Consider the following 15,830-nt stretch of genomic DNA (forward strand, 5'->3'; position numbering starts at 1 on the left):
CTGTCCCCTCTCAGGAAATGGCTGCTCTGACGAATCCACAAACGCGTCTCCTGAGAGAGGGATGACATGTGGCCATCTGCCACAGCCAAGGGGCATGGGTTTCAGCCGTGTCACATAAGCAAGACCTTTCAACCTTCGTTTTCTCCTCCTTCCTGTCTCCCTGGAGAAACCAGCTGCAAGAGTGAGAAATGGTGGAGGAAGAGGGGCAGCTCGGTGTCACAGTCTGCTGGCCGTAAGGAGGGCAGCTTACACCGTGGCCATTCACTCTCTCACATCGTGGAGGCTGGACGTGTGAGCTCCAGGTGCGGGCAGGCTGGTCCCTCCCGAGGCCTCTCCTGGCGCTGCAGACGGCATCTTCTCCCTTTGAGCGTGTCTGTGTCCTCATCTCCTCTTCTTATACGGACACCAGTCAGCCTGGGCTAGACCTCATTCAACCTTCATCACCTCCCCACAGGCCCCTCTCTGAGCACACTGAGGGTTCCGGCTTCGACGTGTGAACGTCAGGGACGCGCTTCAGTCCACAGCAGTGGCTACGGATGGGATACGTGGACCCCGCCCACCTTCTCAGCCAGACTCAGACCTGGAGCAGAGAGGACGCCCTGAGAGGAGACCAGACCAGGAAGGAGCATGTGTTTTGCTCTCGGGGCTGCTTGGACCAGGTGGTGAGTTAGCGGTCTTGTTTAAAGGGCACTACTGAGAAAACACCCTGCTTCCTGCTCTGACGGACTGACTGCCACCTGCTCCATGGATGGGAATAGGATTTACAGAAGACTTTGACTCTGAACGAGATGAACCACGGAGCTTCCACGCAGCCCAGTGTCTGGCCCACGTGAGGCTAAGACAGAGTCCAAAGTGCTGTCTGGCGGGGGCGGGAGGGGGCACCACTGGAGGTGCCCGCGATCCCTGCTCGCTCTGGGGCGGGCCAGGCTGAGTGAACCTGGGCGCCCAAATTTCCTGAGCAGCTCCCTCGGTCCAATGCCCTTGATTTCCTTTGTTTCCAGAAACAGTGAGCTGTGTCGGACAGCTAAACACTAACTCTGAGTCACTGTGGGACTTCATTTGGGGATGGTCCTTTGCAGGTGCTCATTCATTTGACAGACAAGTAAAAACGAACTAGGAGGAACGTTGAGGTATGCCTGTTTCCTGAGGATTTATATCAACATAAAAGGTGAATAATTACACTTCACATGGAGTTTCGGACAATCGAACGTCTTCCTATTAAATGGAACAGCTTGGCCCTAATGGGGGGGATTCTCGTTGGTGCATCCATAGTGCTGCCCGATTCTCTCTGCGGGACACGGACTTCACCTACTCAGAACCCAGGAGCCCGAAGCAGCCCGAAACCCCTCAGCTACAGAGAGCTGGTATTCCCCTAAAGAAATCCTTCACAAGCAGCCCAGCTCCCCAGGAGGCACCGCGGGCAGAGGACAGCGGAGAGGGCACACTCGGCGCAGACTTCCCGCCTGGTGTAGGGAAAACCACGCCTTGGCTCCACTGCCCAGCCACGGTGGTTTGGCTGCAAAGCTTAAACTTTCTTCTCTCAGGCACATAAAGGGAGGGCTAAGGAGCTGAAACGCTGAACAAACACAACAGTTCTGCCAAAACCAGAGGTAGCTACACCAAGAGCAGAAGGGGAGGAAATGCGGGCCCGGTGGCACAGGCGGCTCCATGCTACCCCATAAGGTTTTCTGACTGCAGTTCTCGTGGCCATAAAGTGGGCAATGCCACGGCACTGCAGACTGTCCCGAAAACTGGTGGTGCTCACACGTGGTGGGGTGTTACATGATCCTCACAGAACAGCAGGAACCCCAAACCTTCCCCAGCCTTTGGGGCGCTCTCCACCGGGGGCTCGAACACGACTGTTCTACCAACTCGAGGACCAACCTGGGGGAGCTGCCTACGGCCTCTGATGGCGGATGCTTGGGTTTCTCTCTCAGAGTCCTTTCTTCACCACCATGCAAACCGACATCCGACATCACCAGGGCAAGCCCAGGCCTTTGGCTAAAGTGAGGCCCTTCGCTTTCACTGGACCGCCACCGTACAAGCCCCACCCCAAGCAGGCTCATGGTGACTGACACAGTAGCCAGAGGTCGGGGACAGCGAGTTGGCCCAAGCAGCAGGGGTGGCCCTTCCCTCCAGGAAGGGGCTGCATGGGACAGGTTCCATGTCGGTAGACATTTCCGGAAGTATTGGGTCAGATATTCCACTTGGTGGTCACTGCCATTCCAATCAGCCCCCACACCACACCACACTGCTCAGGCCCCCCCTGCTTCTTCTCTGCCAGTTTGTGACAACCTGGGGCCTGACACCTCTGGTGCCAAAGCGATAAATGCACAGCACTGCCACCTCTGTAGAAGGACACATCTCTGGGTGCCACCTCAGGGACCAGGAGGCAGAGCTTGTGTAGAAGAAAAGCACTTATAGCCAGGGGCTCCGGCCGATACCTACTGTGTTTCCCCGAAAATAGGACCAGGTCTTATATTAAGTTTTGCTCCAAAAGACACATTAGGGCTTATGCTCAGGGCATGTCATCCTGAAAAATCATGCTGGGGCTTATTTCCCAGTTAGGTCTTATTTTCGAGGAAACACAGTTGCTCTCCATCTGGATCTGCACCAGTCCTGAAGGAGCGGAGGGGAGGGGAGGGAAAGAAAAGGGAGAGGAAGGGGAGGGCAGGGAGGAAAGGGATGGAAGGAGGAGGGGCGTGGAGGGGGTGGGGAGTTTGTATCAGCCCACCTTTCTGTGAGGAGACCCCTCCTCAGGCCCTGACTTCATGTTAACCCCTCAGGTCACCAGGGTCCACTTTCCCAAACACCAGGCCATTCCCTGTCTTTCACTGCTGCCCACACGGCCTCCTGGCTAGCCCTTGAACTTGCTGTGAACTTCACAGCGCTGGCCCTGCTCCCCCGTGGCCGGGAATTGTAAATACTCAGGATGATGATGGTAAAAAGGATCATCCGGCTGTGGCAGGAGGCCGACCAGACCCTAGGACTCTGGGGAATGAGGGCTGTCACGTCCGGGGGATGGCTCTATGTACTTTGTGTTCATAAATCATGATAATTAAATACTGGCCCAAGTTATTTGAAATCCTTGTCTTCCATTGCACACAGCGTTTGTGGGAAGATGGGGACGATGGCCGAGCCCCCTTACTACGGAGTGCTCGGGGCTGGCAGGGCGGGCGCAGGGCTTGGCTCTCTGCCTCCTCCCGGCTGCCCCACTCCGGGCCCCTTCTGCACTGTGAGCTCTCTCCGTCTTTCCTCTCTGCTCAGGATGGTAACGGTGGCCTGTGGGCCAGCTAGGGGCCGCCTGATAGCAGCTCCCAGTGCTGGGGCTGGAAATAGCGGCTAACGTGTGTGTCCCACCTGGGTCAGGCGCCATGCTGAGCCCCCCGCAGCTGAGGTGACACACATCCCCGAGACTGCAGTGGTTTACCTGCAGACGCTGGTCTTCGTGCATGCAGGACTTGTGTGGCCCGTGACGGCAGGCAGCTGTCCCCAGCAGTCTCCCTGGCTGCTGCTGTGTTCTGGCTCTGTCGTCTCCGCGGGAGGTCACCTGTGCTTGCACCGCAGGGCGGATGAGCCCCTGGAGATCCTACACAGCCATGCGCCTGCCCAGAAGTGACACTGCTCTTCCGCTTACAGCTCAGGACCCCAGTAGTCGTGTGTCCCATTGCATTGCGAGGGGCCTGGGGGTGCAGGTTTCCTGAACCCTGGAGAAGAGAGTGGGGTGTGGGGAGCGTTAGTGAAGGCTCCACCTGGCCCTTGCTGACTGTCCTGTCCACTGTGAAATGTTTAGCACCATCTCTGGCCTCTATCCATGAGGTGCCAGTAGCAATGCCCAGTCACGACAACCCAGAATGGCTCCAGACCCCTAGGGGCAAAAGCGCCAGCGCTGGGACCCCCTGGTGCACCCACTGTGTGTCTATGGGCAAGTGACTTGGCCTTCCTCCGTGTCGCCACTACACACAGAGTCTCAGACCCCAGGACAGCTGGGAGGTCCATGTGGACACCCAGCAAAGGCCATCTGCTGAAAAGGCCTGCAAGTCCCCAACCCAGGGTGGCCCCATGAGGGCCCATGAAAGAATGCTGTCCGAAGCATTTGGAGGTGAAGTCATCAGGATTCTTTCAGTCCAGCTTGGATTTCATGTAACCTGAAACGCTGACACAAGCAAGTTTCTGCCTATGGATAAAAAAACGCACACCCTTCCTTTGATCTAGTGACAGACAAGGGACACGTGAGCCTGGGGACGCACAGGGTTTAGGTCCCAGGTGCCCAGCACTGACTTCGGAGTTCGCAGAAGCAGGTTCCACGGTGGCTCCCGGCTGTGCAGTGGGGAAGCAGAGGGACGGCGAGAGTAAGTGTCCAAAGGACAGTCTGCGTGCCGGCTCAGGTGGGCAGGACAAGTGAGGGGTCCTGGCCCTCTCACACGCTGTGGGAACCCGTGCACGCAACCCTGGAGTCTGACATGGTCCAGACCCGTGGCTCTGAGATTCACACGGGGCATAAGTGAGTCTGTGGGACCATCCCGTAGGCCAGCAGGGGGATGCCAGCCCAGCAATGCTCGTGGTGCCAGGTTGCCCTCCCTCAGGACGGACAAGCCCTGAGAGGTCCAGCGCGGCCGGCACATCCTCCGGCCCACCACTCGGGGATGGCCACAAACTACTTGAGAGAAGGGACCCAAAAGAGGAAGTTCAAGAATAGGCCGCCCTTGAAGGAGCCCAAAGCCCTGACTCTCTTGGGGCCTGACACCTCGATGTCACTGTGGGGATACGTTTGTATGTGATTAAAGAGTGTGATGGTTAATTTTATGGGCCATGGTACCAGACATTTGGTCAAAGATGAGTCTAGACGTTACCATGAAGGGATTGTTCAGATGATCATGACATCTGAGTAAAGCAGATTGCTCTCCCTAATGTGGTGGGCCTCGTCCAATCAGTTGAAGGCTTAAGAGAAAGACACTTGTTTGTTCAGAAAATCATCATGAGGCGTCCTTAGTTGTCACAGGTTCTCCCTTTGACCTGCTGAGCAGAGAGAAGGCCCTCCATTCTGCAATGTGCCTGTTTCTGTCGGGGTGTGGACTTGGCCCCCCTGGATAACAGTTCTGCTCATGAACCTGCACCCAGGAAAGGGCCAGGGGCCTGTGACCAGTTCTCGGCAGGGTTCTGCTGTGCACACTGGGGCATGTGCTGCCTTCAGGCAGGGCTGCAGGAAAGTCTGCTTCTTCCCCCGGTCTCCACTTCAGACGTGGACTAAGATAGACGGAGGAAGCCTGTGTGTGGAATGCCTTGACTTGGCACCTCGTAGAAGGACATTTACTGTTGCTGAAGTACACGTGGGTAACACGCCAACGGTTGGCTTTGAGGGAATCGAGTAAAAAGAAAGAGTCAAGCACAGACAATGTCACCCATTGGTCAAGAAGTGCCAGACAACCTGGTGTCCTCTGGTACGTTTCTTCCGTGTCTCTGCCTCAGTTTCCTCACCTGTGACCAGGCAGTCCTACCCACCTCATAGACTGCTTAGCATGCCCAATGAGAAGAAGGTGAAGCACCACGTCCCCAAGAGCCAGTGACCGACAGATGACAGCCCTCCGTGCATATGAGTAGGGACGTCAGAGAGCAGCTGGGGACCTGAAGAGGTGGGTGGCAGGAGGGCTGATTACCAGGAGGCTGGTACTTTCCAACCAGACTGGCTGGCACCAGAGCGCTTCCGGTTGTTGTTGTTGTTGTTGTTGTTGTTTTTTGCCAGAACACCCCACTGCTTTCCCACAAAGCCCGTGCAGAGCTCCCGCCCAGGGTTGACTCCTCCGTGCACAATTTAACGTGCAGCCAGGCGTGTGCCGCCCTGGGCCACTGAAGGCAGCTCGGCTGGATGGCGGGGGCTAAACTGATTACCACGCACAGCAGCGCTGTCCTGGTTTGCAGAGATGTAATGTCCCCATTAGTGTGTGTCCGTCAACAGAGAGCAGGATTGGACTCAGGAATTCTTGACGGAGAGCCTGGCCAGTCTTGAACTCTCCGTAACCTGCTACATTCTTAAATGTCCTATTAGGAGGAAATTCAAGCTCTGCTGGACTAGCTGTAGATCAGCGATAGGAAATCTTATTATAAAAGAGTAAGGAGATTTCGCATTTCCTCGGCACACAGAACATGCCACAGCAGCCTGCAGCCTGACGTTAAGCACAGAAACGGCTGTGACCACCTTTGTGATCAACATGTTTTTCTCTTCTTTCTGCGATGAGTGGCACTCACTTCTGGCTACAGTTGCCGCACGGTCTTCCAACGGGCCAAACACTCAGGGGTGAAGACGAGTCGTATAACGCCTGTCTGCTGTGACGATCCTTGATCTCTTTCCCTCTATGTCTCTTCACGCCTGCTTATTTTCCTTCTAAACACGTCATTAATTATAAAGTTGATTGTGGAAAATGCTTCTTTTTTTAGAAGCTATTTTAGCTGAGGAATGATTTGAAGGCTGTGGCTCATTCCTTGGGCCACAATCCCCACGAGGTGCACTCTTGGAGGTGGTGGGGGAGGAAGAGAGCTCAGAGCAGAGGCCGGGGAAGAAGTCCGACGGCGGCTGGGTCTGAACCTGCAGCAGGTGCCAGGCACACGGTGAGCACAGTGCTCGGACGCAGCCAGGCCTCCTGGGCAGGGGGTGCAGTGACGGAGACACCCCCTTCTATGAAGACTCTAGCCACTCATAGGTTAGGCGAATTCCCTTTTATTCTGATGGCTGGTTGCAAATTTCCGTTTCCTGAGCTATCAGTGCTTTTCAGGAGTACTTCTGATGGGAATAACCAAGGGAAAGGAGGCTTAGGTGCTGCTGTCGGGAGTCTACCCGAATCTGGAAAGTCCCGTTTCCCTTTCTGAGCGAGCAGCTGAAACCAGACGTGTTGTGTGCAGTGTGACTGCAGCCTCTTCTGTGCCGTCTTCCTGGAGAAGATGGAGAAATGCAGGCGGGGGGTGAGTGCGCCGTCCCTCCGCTCGGTGTCTGCCAGTCTCTGATGACAGATGGCCCGAGACGGCTGGGAACACGAGCTTTGGTCTTGGGACACCCTCTTTTGTCCCATCACTTTGTGACCGCTGTTGTTTTCACAATTTCTTTTTCACACATGTTACGTAGACCACCGCTGTTCAAGAGAAGTATACCATGGGCCACACATGTACCTTTTTTTTTTTAACACTAAGACGATTCAAGAATCAGCAAAGAGAATTACAAGACTGTAAAACAAAGTCAAATATAGAGATACAAGAGGAATTTTTAGTTCCACATCTTCTCTCCAAATGTTTAAGTCCACAAAGCGATGCAACTCCTTTCATGAGGAAGAAAAGCCTTTACAAGATGTTTTACAAAGGGACTGTTTACAATTAGGACATCCAGATGTGCTCTTGGTTTTAAGAAATGTTATGACTAAAAAGGACGGCCCAAATGGACCCATAATTTCATATTTAATGTGGTTGTCGCTTAGATGAAAATCAGACTGTTTACAATATCAGAGATATTTTAGTTCTCCAAGTTGGGGCAGACATAAAGTTTTATAGATGGAATGTTTGAATTTGGGGAGACTGGGCAGCATACGACGTAATGCTGTTTTCAAATTATAACTCCAGATTGGCGAAATTTTCACTATAGTTCCAAGCATCGTGTTATCAAGGTCCTTGCTTTGGAGTGCAGACTTGTTTAAGAACTGAATTGTAATACGCATATAGGAAAGCACACCTGTCGTGACTACACTGATTGAAGCGTGATTACAGACCGTCCCTGATACACCTGTACGCCACCATCCCTCAGCGTCCAGAACCCCCGTGGCTTGTCCCACTGACTGCCCGACTCCTCCTTCCCAAAGGTAACTGCCATCCCACTTCTAATGACACCAACGAGTTTGCTTGTCTTTGTACTTGTTAGACAGTTACCCTCCTTATCCGTGGCTTTGCTTTCCATGGTTTCAATTACCCATGGTCAACCATGGTCTGAAAACATTAAATAGAAAATTCTGGAAATAAACTGCTCATCAGTTATAAATTGCACGCCATCCTGAAGAGCATGATGAAGTCTCGTTCCCTCCCAGTACGCGAGTCATCCCCTTGTCCAGAGTATCACGCTGTACGCACAGCACGCTTAGGTATTCTGAGACAGACCATGTTCTCAGAACTTCTGTTACAGCATATCGTTACAAGTGTTCTATTTTATTATCAGTTATTGTTGTTAACCTCCTACCATGCCTAATTTATTATCACAGGTATGTATGTATGGGAAAAAACACAGTCTATAGGGATGGTGCTATCTGTGGTTTCAGCATCCACTGGGGGTCTTGTAACACGTCCTCTGCGGACAAGGCGGGACGCCTGAAATGGGATGCGTGCATGATGTGTGCCTTCGGCTGGGCTCTTCTGGGCTATCCTCACTTCTGTGAGACCCATCTGTGCTGCTGTGTAGACCCATCTGTGCTGCTGTGTAGACCCATCTGTGCTGTTGTGTAGACCCATCTGTGCTGCTGTGTAGACCCATCTGAGCTGCTGTGTAGAACCATCTGTGCTGCTGTGTAGACCCATCTGAGCTGCTGTGTAGACCCATCTGTGCTGCTGTGTAGACCCATCTGTGCTGCTGTGTAGACCCATCTGTGCTGCTGTGTAGACCCATCTGTGCTGCTGTGTAGACCCATCTGAGCTGTTGTGTAGACCCATCTGTGCTGCTGTGTAGACCCATCTGTGCTGTTGTGTAGACCCATCTGTGCTGTTGTGTAGACCCATCTGAGCTGTTGTGTAGACCCATCTGTGCTGTTGTGTAGACCCATCTGTGCTGTTGTGTAGACCCATCTGAGCTGTTGTATAGACCCATCTGTGCTGTTGTGTAGACCCATCTGAGCTGTTGTGTAGACCCATCTGTGCTGTTGTGTAGACCCATCTGTGCTGTTGTGTAGACCCATCTGAGCTGTTGTGTAGACCCATCTGTGCTGTTGTGTAGACCCATCTGAGCTGTTGTGTAGACTCATCTGTGCTGTTGTGTAGACTCATCTGTGCTGTTGTATAGACCCATCTGTGCATGTAGCATTAATCCATGAGGTCCACTGTATGAGTGAACCACACACACCACTCTGCTGTGGACAACACTGGCTTTCTGTGTTCATTTTTGAGTATGACAGATGAGACCACTGCAAGCATTCAAACGTACGATGTCCGTGTGTTTGCATTTCTGTTGCGCTTTTACCTGGAGCAAAACCTCTGGGTTATCAGGTGTGTAATGCTTGGATTTTGTAGATACTACACAAGTTTTCCAAAGTGGTCGTGCAGGTCCTGTCTGCGAGCTGCCTGCTCACACCGGGAGGCCGACGTGCCCCACAGAGCCCCAGCTAACGCGTTTCCAAGAGAAAATCCAGGAGGAGGGTGCATATCTTTGTACAGATTAGAATAGGATTTTCCCACGTCAGTCAAGGGTAGGACCTCTGTACACTCATTTCTCCTGGACCTTTATGTGTTTAATTATTGTATTAAGATACAATTCATGTGCTTAAACATCAGCATTACATGGCCATTTTAATGTGTACAATTCAGTGGTTTTCAGTGTCTTCATCCGGTTGTGACACCATCATCACCATCTAACCCCAGAATGCTTTCATCACCCCAAATGAAAACTGGTGCACAGTCCCACTGATTCCACTTTTCATTCCCCCTCACCACACACAGACCTGGCAACCTCTAGGCCACGTTCTGTCCCTACATGGCTGCCTGTGCTCGATTTTTCATACAATCTATGGGTTTTTGCATCTGCCTTCGTTCACTCAGTGTAATGTTTCAGGGTCCGTCCAGGTTGCAGCAGGTGGACAGCTTCATTCCTGGTCATACCTGATCGCATGCTTGTGTTCTCACATCAGGGAACCTGCAACTGGGCTCATCCTGCTTCGGGGCGATTGCGGACACTGTGAACATTAGTGCACAAGTTTTGTATGGGTGTGTTTCGGGCCCTCCTGGTCTACTCCGCGGAGCAGGCTTCCTGGCTTTACCTTCGTGAGGCAGCACCAGACTGTCCCACAGGCTGTGCCGCTTTGCACCCCACGCCCCCAGCAGGCACAAGGCTGTACCTTCTCCACACCCTGGCCAACACCTGGTGCTGTTTCTGGTGGTTGCAATTATTACATTCATCCCTGTGGGTGCACACTTATTTACAACTTAATTTTTCCTGGTAAAGTTTCATAAACTGAAGAGTCAAGCCAGTTTTTTCCTTTTCTTTTCCTGGTGGGAGAGAGGTTTTCAAACCTGAAATACTGTCAATTAAAAGTCTCCATTTGTCACTAGCAGGACTGCCAGAATGACACCAGCTTCAAGGCCGATTTGTGTGACAATGGTAGTGACAAGAAGGGCTCTCTGTTGCCCTGAAACTGACAGCTAGTCCCCAAATCTTCGAAGCAAGAGGCATCTAGTACTTCTGAGAAGAATCACGTTCTAAGCAGAATGGGAGGCAGACACTTGCTGAAAGTTTTATAATGAGTTGGCCTCACCGACTGCGACACAGGCCGTCATCACCTCCACCCACACACACCCAGCCCGGCGAGCAAACGCCCACCCACGTTCTCCCTCGTCCCGCCCCACTCCACGCTTCCTCAGGAGCAATGAAGCCCAACATTCCCCAACTTTTGACTCAGGCTTTCTGGTAATGCCTTGGCACCCATTCCATTTCCCTTGTTTTGGAGGCTCCCATTACTCACAATTCCCAGCGTTTTCTTCCAGGTCCCTCCCAGGGGGACGGCCACATGTTCACACGTGCTTCACGGCCTCTGCGACGTGCTGGTCCTTGGCTTTGTCAAGTGGTCTGATGCGTCTGGAGCAAGACCGGAGTCCAGCTGGGTCTTGTTGGCAACAGCCACACCCACAGGGGCCTGCGGAAGTTTCCACAAGCCGGGTGGGCCCTGCCAAGCGTTCCCCATACGAGGAGCAGCTGGCCTCCAAGTAGCGCTGGCTCCTGGGAACAGCACCCCACATGGGAATTGGGCATCTCTAGGGACTCAGCTCTCCTCCTGGCCACATGCCCTCTGAGGCTCCCGCAGCGGCCCCTGATGACTCCCTGACGGACACTGTTGTGGGTTGAATCACATCCCCTGAAAAGACATGGTGATATTTTAAATACATTCATGGGAAACGATGTTAGTCCCAACCCGATACACGTATGCCAGAGTTACCCCTGTTTAATACGGAGCAAAACATGTGCTTGATACTTTTGAACTGTTCTAATTTTTTTGCCATGTTACCAGGGTCCACAGCAATGTTAGGGGTCCATCTTTATACGTGGGTGCTGTTGGTGGTGCAAATCACTTAGTAATGGGCTGTTAAGTTAGTTCAACAAGGAGGCACTGGACTGGGGGCTCTGACGCCCTCAGCAAATGCCTCGAGGTCCCACGATGAAAACCCAGGACAACCAGTGTCAACAGCGACCAGGCTGCAGCTACAGCCGGGCGGCACCCCTGGCTCAGTTTCCCCACCCACTCGGTCTCTGCAGGCTGCTGACCACTTCCGGTCGGAGCCGCCCCGTCCGCCCGCTTGTGCTCAGGTGAACTCTTCGGTATGTCACACGCCTCGTGTACCGATTACCTGGACTACACAGAAAGTTAACGCCAAAGCCACAGGTGACGTCCGGATTTAAGCTGTTATATAGCCGTTCATGAAATCCCTTCCCTTTCTCTTGAAAAACATAAGCTGTGGTTGCAGCAGGGTCTTGTCCACTGCGTGAGGTCTGCCTTTCCACTGAGACGCTGTGCTGTCCCGGGGGAAATGTGAATCTTTTTTATGGTTTCTATCAACGTGAAATACAATTTAATTATGGAGGAAACATACCCTGGAGTCCTGACTGCCGGTACCCACGACTGGGAACCCAGCTGCAAGTCGGCCTGTGCAGGCGATCAAGTTCAGAAGAGGTCACTGGGGTGGCCCTGATCCCGTATGGCTGGTGTCCTTATGGAGAGAGGGAAACAGAAACACAGACACGCAGGGGAGGCAGCCACAGGCCAGGGGAGGCAGGAGCCCCGGGAAAGGAGCTGAGGCTGGAGGGCTCCTCCCTGCATGCTGGCCTCGCTGGCCCCACCCTCTGGGGCCTGCAAACACCTCATGTCAGCTGCTTCAGGTGTGAGCCCCTCATTACTTCAGATAACAGGACAGCCACTTGTGACTATGCTGGTGGCACCTGTTAGAACGGGACAGAACCGGCATAGCACCGTCTCAGTTTAGGAACTCAGATGGCAACCTGGGATGTTGTTTCGTTTTTCCCCAGAATAAGCAGTGCTGCATCTTCCGGGCAGGGGCCTCAGAGGCCATGGCATCCGGCTGTGCTAGTTCCCAGACGTCAGTGGAAAGCAGGCGAAGGAAGAGCGATGTGGCTCAGAGGAGGCAGGTCTCTTCTGACTCCTCCCGTCACCTCTGTCCAGGTCCCTAACCCCTCTCTGAGTCAGACAGGAAAGTGGCTGACGACACGCAGCGCACACACGGCCTTGTGCTTCCCCAGCCCTGAGGTGGGGACACCTGCTAGTCTACACTGCAGGTCTGGACAGGACCGCTCAGCGGGGCCACGGACACCGCACATGTGATCTATACTCAAATGTGACGTGGACCATTACTCGGCCACAAAAAGGAACGGAATCCTGCCATTTGTGACAACGTGGATGGACCGTGAGGGCATCATGTTAAGTGAGATACGTCAGACACAGACAAACACGTAGGATTTCACTTATATGTGGGACCCAGAGGACAAAAAGAGCTTGTAGACACAGAGAACAGGTCAGGGTGGGTGTGGACGAAATGGGGGAAGAGGATGAAAAGGTACAAAGTCCAAGCTACAGCGTGGGTGAGTCCTGGGCTGTGGTGGGCAGCACGGCCACTCGCTGACAACATTGCGCTGCCGATTTCAAAGCTGCTGACAGTAGATCCTAAAAGCTCCAGTCACCACCCCGTGCTCAGCACGTCCACTCACCATGGCTGTCGTGTCGGTGGCTTCACTGCCGGTGCGGCTGCCTGCCTGGGTCCTTCCTGGTCCCCTTCCCGGGGGCGGGGACCATACCTCTGCAAAGTGGGACGAACTCACCTGCAGTTTTTGTTCTAAACCAGCAAGGAGGTGTAAAATAATTAGCACAGTACCTGGCACCTAGAAAGAGCCAATCGCTATGACAGTTTCCTTCAGTGGGGACGCTGCTCTGTGGAACTGCATGTGACAGTGCTGCCGGGTCACACGAAAGTACCCGTGGCTGTGGCTAGTCCCCCATAGACTGACTTTGTCTTGCTGGAAAGAAGAAGCCTTAGTCTGAACGAGCTTCGGGTCTCGGCCGCGGCACATGACTCCCAGCACTTGCTGAGGGTGGGCAGTGTCCTGCGTGGGTCACTCCTGCACAGCCCACGGCCACACGGTGGGCATGTCACTGGGGACTCTCTGGATGTGGTCAGTGTCTTTCTGATGGTGGTCACTTGCTGGGAGGTGATGAGGGCAAAGACGAGGGAGGGATGTCCCGCTGGAGACAGCTTTGTCACCTGTTGCCTCGATTCTGGGCATCTGAATGGTGACGGGGGCCTGTGTACACAGCACATTTAGAGGCTAAAGAAACATCCAGCTTTGTGCTTTCCACTGGACTGGCTCCCTGCCATGTCCTCCTGCAGGCTCAGGACACGGGCTGACCAGTGGGCAGGGCACAGAGAAGGTGTCAGCCAGAGACCCTGCCAGCCAGCCCCGCAGGGACTCATGGTCGGAACGCGCAGCGAGGTGTGGGGGCGAGGCCAGCCGTCCACGGCCACGTCACTTGTGTCCTGTGAGATTCCACGGAAATTCTCGCCCACCACATTTGTGTTCTGTTGCTCTCACTGTGGGGCATCTCTCTCTCTTTCCCAATAAAGCAGAGCGTTAACCAATCATCTCATTTTGACAGAAGAAGCTGGTTACCTTCAGTGCTCAGTGTTTCGCCCCCCCCCGTCCCACTCAAGCCCACTAACAACCCAAACTACAGACAAGGAAACCAAGGCCCAGAGGGGTGACCAGGCCCCAAAGCTCAGGACAGAACGGCAGAGACTCCGCTTGGGACACCCAGAGGTCTTCCCTGTTAAGATCCATTTGTGCACAGTTATTTCCAGGGTGTGCTATGCCACTTAGGACACGACAGCTACTAATAGAGGCCAGAAAACATTTAAACAAGAGCTTGTTTCCTTCCGTGTCACAAAACCGGGCTGAGAGCAGGGCATCCAGCAGCTGTGGGATTCAGGTTGGGCTCCCTCTGTCCTCAGTGGCCGGCTCCTGCTCAGGGCTCCTCAGGGATCAAGACGGCTGCTGGAGGGCCAGCTCCAAGCCCGAGTCCAGGCTGAAAGCAGGAGGAAGGGAAAACAGCCTGCATGTAACTCGTCAGCTCTGCTCCTAAGAAGCTGAGTAGATCTCGGCTGTGGTGTCATTTACCTCCAGTGGCCTTGTGTGCTGCGTTCTGACAAACAGGATGTCCTTTCTTAAGGTAAGTAAGCCCTCCTGTGCCTGGTGGCCTGGGGCTGGCAGGAGGGCGGCTCTCCAGCTTCCCCAGCCCCATGGTCCCACGTGGAGACTGCTTGTTTTGAACTGTAACCCAAGCAGTGCTCTGTGGTCCCCGTGAGTCACTGGTCTCTGTCCCCGGGGCTGGGCTCCCGACCACTAGGCCTGGGCTTCTTCTCCGTGGGAATGCCTGCACTTCCCTGCCTGAGTCCAGCTCCTGAGCCTTCGTGCTGTGTGACCCTGTGCAGGTTCCCCAGCGTCTCTGGCCTCTCTGTTTTCCTCTGTGCTGCAGGAGCAGGAACCTGCCTCAGCCCCTCCCTGCTGGCTGTGGCCGCCACTCTGCTCTGGTGGCAAGCAGTTCCTGATTTCATCTGAGGACCCTCTGACCTTCTTCTTTGCCAGGAAAGACCGGGCACCTTGGAGCAGCAAGACAACCATGCCAGGAATATGTGCGACTTGGTATCTGCTGGCTCCTGGGCTATCAGCCGGAAGGGTCTTGTTTCCATTTTTATCTACTTGTATTTATTTAGTATACTTCTAGGTCTCATCTGCGGTGTGACAGGGAACAGAGCGGTGGGACAGGAAAGGCCGGGGGCTGCTCTCAACGCGCCGTCTGTACCCACTGCGGCCGCAGGCGTTTCAAGGGACCTATGCTCGTGGAGACCGCATCGTCTGTCCACTAACACTCGGGCACCGACTGCCCTAGGGGCACCTCAGACCCGGAGGAAACAGGCTCGGTTGGGTGGGAAGGGCCAAGCTCCGTCGGTGGTGACACACCACGGACCTCGTGAGCCTGAGGCCATGTGGGTGGACAACAGAAGATTAAGACACTGTCATGAATGACGGATGAGCCACGGGTCATTGGGAAGATCTGAGCTCATCCTCAACCCTGCTTTGCTTTTCCCACGAAAAATATGCTTCATTTAAGAAAATTAGAAACGCCAACAAGGGAGAAAAGTTACACATGTCCAAGTATGAAAACGTGACTGCTGTTGCCGTGTCGGTCTGTTTTCTCCATCCCCATCTGTGTAAAGTCTTGCTGGTACGACTGAAGCTGTGCTCTGTCCACAACTCTGCAACTCGCTCTGTCATCCGACAGCAGGTCACACTATCTCTACCAGGTACCGAAGATTCCGCGACCTTATTTTAAATGCACACAGAGCAGTTCACGGATTTAGGCGATTTCCAAATATCCTGCGATGATGAACAGCTTTTTACATAGAATTTGGGGGTATATTTAGACTTGTTTCTTTTGGCCATATTTCTTATACATTAAGTGCTTTCCTTTGGGTCAGATTTACTGATGTGAATTGCTGGTTAAGTGACATAAGCATCAGGGTAAAAGCTATGGATA

General features: G+C 53.6%; 1 protein-coding gene across 1 annotated transcript in view; it reads right to left on the minus strand.

Annotated features, from left to right (window-relative positions):
- Positions 1-3,633: 3,633 nt before the first annotated feature.
- Positions 3,634-15,830, minus strand: part of PKD1L1 (polycystin 1 like 1, transient receptor potential channel interacting) — a 117,073-nt gene continuing 104,876 nt past the window's right edge. The window contains exon 55 of the mRNA XM_033087971.1: positions 3,634-3,707. Coding sequence (XP_032943862.1) covers positions 3,634-3,707 — 74 coding nt within the window. The remainder of the gene's footprint in view (positions 3,708-15,830) is intronic.

This window comes from Rhinolophus ferrumequinum, chromosome 20 (assembly GCF_004115265.2).
Source record: "Rhinolophus ferrumequinum isolate MPI-CBG mRhiFer1 chromosome 20, mRhiFer1_v1.p, whole genome shotgun sequence".
NCBI lineage: Eukaryota > Metazoa > Chordata > Mammalia > Chiroptera > Rhinolophidae > Rhinolophus > Rhinolophus ferrumequinum.